Genomic DNA, 6,000 nt, shown 5'->3' with positions numbered 1-6,000 from the left:
CCTCACAGCGACATCACAGGAAGAAAGTTTGCAATTAAAAAGTACAGCTGCACTGTCTGTATGACATAAGGAAGGAGATTAGCAGCAGAAGATTTCTTTTGCTTTAAAAAAAAAAAAAAAGCAGACTAATTCATCTTTCACTCTGTGAAAGGAAAGTCCTCTGAGGCTGATCCTGAAGAATGCTGTAGAGACCAGGACAACTCAACTATTCTGCAGAACAGTTAGAACTGAGAGCTAATAACTTTGGATAATGGTGTGCTCTGACTTCTTTCTCTTTACTTTTCGTGACTCTACTGTCAGTTCAGTTCAGTCGCTCAGTCGTGTCTGACTCTTTGCGACCCCATGAATCGCAGCACGCCAGGCCTCCCTGTCCATCACCAGCTCCCGGAGTTCACTCAGACTCACGTCCATCAAGTCAGTGATGCCATCCAGCCATCTCATCCTCTGTTGTCCCCTTCTCCTCCTGCCCCCAATCCCTCCCAGCATTAGAGTCTTTTCCAATGAGTCAACTCTTTGCATGAGGTGGCCAAAGTACTGGAGTTTCAGCTTTAACATCATTCCTTCCAAAGAAATCCCAGGGCTGATCTCCTTTAGAATGGACTGGTTGGATCTCCTTGCAGTCCAAGGGACTCTCAAGAGTCTTCTCCAACACCACAGTTCAAAAGCATCAATTCTTCAGCACTCAGCCTTCTTCACAGTCCAACTCTCACATCCATACATGACCACAGGGAAAACCATAGCCTTGACTAGACGGACCTTTGTTGGCCAAGTAATGTCTCTGCTTTTGAATATGCTATCTAGGTTGGTCATAACTTTCCTTCCAAGGAGTAAGCATCTTTTAATTTCATGGCTGCAGTCACCATCTGCAGTGATTTTGGAGCCCAGAAAAATAAAGTCTGACACTGTTTCCACTGTTTCCCCATCTGTTTCCCATGAAGTGATGGGACCGGATGCCATGATCTTCGTTTTCTGAATGTTGAGCTTTAAGCCAACTTTTTCATTCTCCACTTTCACTTTCATCAAGAGGCTTTTTAGTTCCTCTTCACTTTATGCCATAAGAGTGGTTTTTACATTTTTGTTGCCGTAAGGCTCACGTATAACATCTTACAGACACAACAGTCTGATAAATTAATTTCAATCACATATAAAAGCTATACCTTTTTATCCCCTTACACTTTCTGTTTTTGATGTCAGAATTTGCCTCTCTTTATATTGTATATCCACTAACAAAAAACTTTTCTTTATAGTTATTTTAATACTTCCTTTAGACTACAGTTAACTGGTTAGCACAGAGTATTCTGAGTTGTATTACACATTTACATTTACAAGTTCGTTGTATATTTTGTGGGCTTTCCTGATAGCTCAGTTGGTAAAGAAACCACCTGCAATGCAGGAGACCCTGGTTCATTTCCTGGGTTGGGAAGATCCCCTGAAGAAAGGATAGGCTAGCCACTCCAGTGTTCTTGGGCTTCCCTTGTGGCTCAGCTGGTAAAAAATCTGCCTGCAATGTGGGAGATCTGGGTTCAATTCCTGGGTTGGGAAGATCCCCTGGAGAAGGGAAAGTCTACACACTCCAGTATTCTGGCCTGGAGAATTCCATGGACAGTCCAGGGGGTTGCAGAGTCGGACACCACTGAGCGACTTTCACTGTATATTTTGTATATTAGAGTATTCTGAATTGAATTACATATTTACATTTACAAATCTGTTGTATCTTATTTCATTTCTATCTCTGTAAAACAACCGATTTCCTTTGTGGAGCAACTCGGCCTGTGCACAACAACTACTGAGCCCATGCTCTAGGACCTGCAAACCGCAAATAGAAGCCTGCATGCTGCAACTACTGAAGCCTGAGTGCCTGAAGCCTGTGCTCTGCAACAAGAGAAGCCCCCACATAAAGAAGCCTGCTGTCCACAAAGAAGAGTAGTGCCTGCTTGCCACAACTAAAGAAATCCCATGTGCAGCAACAAAGAACCCAGTGCAACCAAAAATTAAAAACAGTAATAATAATGATAAGAAATATCTTTAATCTCATTTTGTTCACATATTCTTTTCCTGAATTGGATTGTTTATCTGTGTTTTTTTGGAGTTCACTGAGCTTCTTGGCTGGTATACTTTATTTCTTTCATCATATGTCATTTATTTCATTACTTCCCAATGGTGAATAGCTATGTGAGCTGCCCTGGGAGAAGTCCTGGACATCTTCCCATCCCCAAGCACAACCTAGAACTATGAAGACTGAGAGTGTGAGCATAGGTTGGAGTCCTGGACACCATGCAGGCATCAAGCAGTAACTGGGTGGACTCAGATCACAGCTAGGCCAGCACTCCCAGTTCTTATATTAGTTCAGCAGCTTCTCCACATGTCCACAATGGAATGGGGGTGGGGGGAAACGTGTTGTGTAAAGATAATATTTACTTGGCCACTCCTACAAGACAACTGTCTCATCCCTGGAGAATCACAACAGAATCACGTTAACATTTTCAATAGTAACCAGAATAAAACAATCTTGAAACAATATGTTTTCAGCGAAGTCCACTAGTCTGAAATTGTTCCTTTAAGTTTTCAATCATATCAGACACCTCCATCCACATATTTGAAACAAATACCCAAATGTTCCTGATCTTCCTTACATCCCTTCTTCTGCATTCCCTCTGCCTAGGTCTCCACTTTCTTGCCCTCTTGTCCCACCTGGATGCAGGGTGTGGTGAGCACCAATTTGCCTTCCATCAACTTAAAAAGAGATATGAGCTGATATAATTTACTCAGAAGGGTAGATTACTGGAGAGACAAGAAATAGCAACATCCTGAAGAAATAGCACAAAGGGATGGAAAGAATGGATTCATAAGGATTTGATAACCAACTAGACATGGGAGAAGAGCAAAAAGGAATCTATATCTGCTTGAGAAATAAACAGATAAAGTAACCTAGGGAATGAGTAATGAAAAAGGGAGACACAGTTACCTAGAGTTAGATTTTTAACTGGTCCATGAAAATTTAGGCAGGATAAGGAAAGCTGTATCTATTCTCTCTCACAAGCCAATGTCCCACTTTGAAACTCACATCCAAGTCTGGTGACCAAGAATAGGTTAAAAACAGGTGATGTGACATCTCAGAGAAGAACATACAGGATTGGGTTTTTTCCATGAGTTTGTGAAATGAAAATATCTCCTGCCATATCAGTAAACAAGAAATATGACAGCCATCAGCAATTTCTGGCCTCCAAATGTGAGTGAGGGCTCCCAAAACTGTGGCCCAGGGGATGCTGCCACTCCCCATGGTGATTGCTGAGGAGCTGGGAAAAGCAAGAAGCAGCCATCTGCTGCTCCTTGAGGTGAACAAAGAAACAGGGTTGGCCCCAGATAGCTGAGCTGCCATATGGAAGGAATGAATCCAGTGAGTCCAGAGGCTTGCATCTTCCCAGAAACAGAACGCTAAATTCCTTAACTTGGTACCTGATCTTTGATATTCAGACTGCCTTTCCCTTTGTTGCAAACTTGTATATAGGCTGACTTCCCCTCCTGCCTCCTTGGAGCACTTTTCTCAGAGCTACTGAGATGCTGTCTCCAGGGCCTAGAGTCCTAAACATTCCCACCAAATAAAATAACTCTATCAGGTTCTGACTATATTTTTTGGTTGACAAGTTCATCTTGCTAGGAAGGAGGATGTGAATGTGGACCAAGTTTAGATGCTTTTTCTAAGTAAGAGTGACCTGGAGCATTTGTGATCCTGGGCAAAGTCATGCCCTCATTAGCCTATGAAGGAGGTGAGAAAAGAAGGCAGTACATCTTGTTTTCCTTTGAGGAAAATGGTGTTTGAGAACCAGACCAATCCTTGAAAAGAATTTGATGTGGAACTTGCTAAATTAGCAACACAGCAAAAAGTTACTTTATTCAGAATATTTCATTTTGAACAATTTCCATATAACACAATTACAGGTCAGCATTACTGTATTGAAATATAGGCAATTAGAATATCTGAGGCTTCATCTCATATTTAATACAACATCATGGGAAAGTCACTGTGGATGTTCCTGGGGCACTGAGTTCAATGTCATCATACCCAGGGTCCCCTTTGTCCCCCTGGAGCAGCCATGGGCTCTCTTCTCCTTCCCCAGGATCAGCTTCCTCTCCAAAGACGAACAGAGAAGATCCTGAAATAGTAAAGAAAAGTATGATTAGAACTGAGACAAAGGGGACTAGACTGTGTTGTGGAAGTGAGTAAATTAAGTGGTGATAACAAAGCACCCCTGGGGCCCAGGTGTGGGCGGGAGGTTCAGGCTGTTTCACACCAGTTACAGTGAGGATGGATCCCGGCTGTCCTCTCAGATCCAGTCCATGTGGTCTCTGGGGCCTCAGTTCATGTGGAAACCCTGCATCACAGGAGACCTGTGCTCACACAGGAGCTCTGGGAAGATCTGCCTCCAGGCTACACAATCAGCAGGGACATGCCCAAGAACAGTAAGAACATACCAACGAATTTAATGTTCTCCTCTCACAACTGACAGATGTGAAATCATCATGAGAGGGAGAGTGGAGACCGGAAAATATGAGTTCCTCAATCACAAACCAGCTCTGCTCTTAGTTAATTCTGTTCCCAAATATCCACAAATAGTATCAAGTTGCAACCACAGGGTGCCCCTTCCCAGGGACCACACAGGCCCTCAGATGGAGAAATGTTCTTTTCTAGAGAATGAGTGTCTTCTCTTGGCTATTGAAAAGTCTGGAGCAAATTAGACTTTAGTTGACCACAAACTCTGGTCTATGAACTACCAATATGGCTTAATGTTAAGGCCACTGCATATCATAGATTTTGTACATTAGTGCTGACATATAAACAGAGCTCATCTTAAATTATCAGAATACCTCACAAATTCAATACTGCAGTACATTTTTAAAAATCTCTGACTACCTTTCATGTATAAGACATCACAGAAGAGTTATCAAAACACTTGTTCTATTTGTGGATTTCATAAATATGCTCAAATAATCAAGTTTTCTTTTCCTTTTGGCCACTGAACAATGTTTGTGGGATCTTAGTTGCTTGACCAGGGATTGAACTCGGGTCCTAGCAGTGAAAGTGCAGAGTCCTAACCACTGGATTGTCAGGAAACGCCCTAATCTGTAAATTTTAATGCAAGCATATCACATATAAAGTGAAAATTTATGTTGCAGTATGGAGACATAAATGCCAAGAGGAGAATGATTCCTCACTGCCAAGGAGTGTGATAGCATTAAAGACAGTATACAGTTGAGACTGTCACGTCCAACTCTTTGTGACCCTATGGACTACAGCCTGCCAGACTCCTCTGTCCATGGGATTCTCCAGGAAAGAATACTGGAGTGGGTTGCCATTCCCTTCTCCAGGAGATCTTCCCAACCAGGAGGGATCAAACCTGGATCTCCTGCATTGCAGGCAGATTCTTTACCATCTGAGACACCAGGGAAGCCCATCAAATGCATGAGATTACTGATGTTTTTAAATTCTAGAGAGGCTGGGCATTGAGGAGCTCAAATTCACCATTTCCAGGACAGAGACTGAAGATTATAGGAGATGAGCTAACCCCACTCACCTGTCTGAGACCTCATACCATCTTTCTTCACTGGGAGCACTTCCTCTTCTCTCACCTGAGAGGCAGGAGGAGCCCCAGGCACTGGTACCTCTTCAGCATCATCATAATCCTCACCAGGGGCATCAGTCCTCTGATCTGGTGCTTTTGAGGGCAGAGAAGGGGTCAGATGAAACCACAGTAAGTGGGTTCATCTGGGAAATACCTAAGATCCCTTGTGGCTCAGAGTTTCTGAGCCACTAAATAGAGGCACCAGTCATTCCTTGTTTCAAAAGATTTTTTTTCTCTAAGACCATGTTTCAGTTTGAAGTGTCCATAAGCCAAAACATGATTTTACACATCTTTCTCAAAGGAACTCTTATACCACTAAGCATTACTAAAGCATTTTGACAAATTGTGCTTTCCATATATTATTTTTAGAAACAATGTG

The 6,000-nt window shown here is 42.5% G+C and overlaps 1 protein-coding gene across 1 annotated transcript in view; it reads right to left on the bottom strand.

Annotated features, from left to right (window-relative positions):
* Positions 1–4,008: 4,008 nt before the first annotated feature.
* The window catches only part of LOC129657974 (antigen WC1.1-like), a 66,711-nt gene continuing 64,719 nt past the window's right edge, over positions 4,009–6,000 (bottom strand). Inside the window, exons 20-21 of the mRNA XM_055589207.1 lie at positions 5,574–5,714; positions 4,009–4,154 (exon numbers count right to left, since the gene is read on the bottom strand). Coding sequence (XP_055445182.1) covers positions 4,009–4,154; positions 5,574–5,714 — 287 coding nt within the window. The remainder of the gene's footprint in view (positions 4,155–5,573; positions 5,715–6,000) is intronic.

This window comes from Bubalus kerabau, chromosome 1, assembly GCF_029407905.1.
Source record: "Bubalus kerabau isolate K-KA32 ecotype Philippines breed swamp buffalo chromosome 1, PCC_UOA_SB_1v2, whole genome shotgun sequence".
NCBI lineage: Eukaryota > Metazoa > Chordata > Mammalia > Artiodactyla > Bovidae > Bubalus > Bubalus kerabau.
Note: the sequence above shows the minus strand (reverse complement) of the source record. Positions and strands in the feature narration are given on the sequence as shown.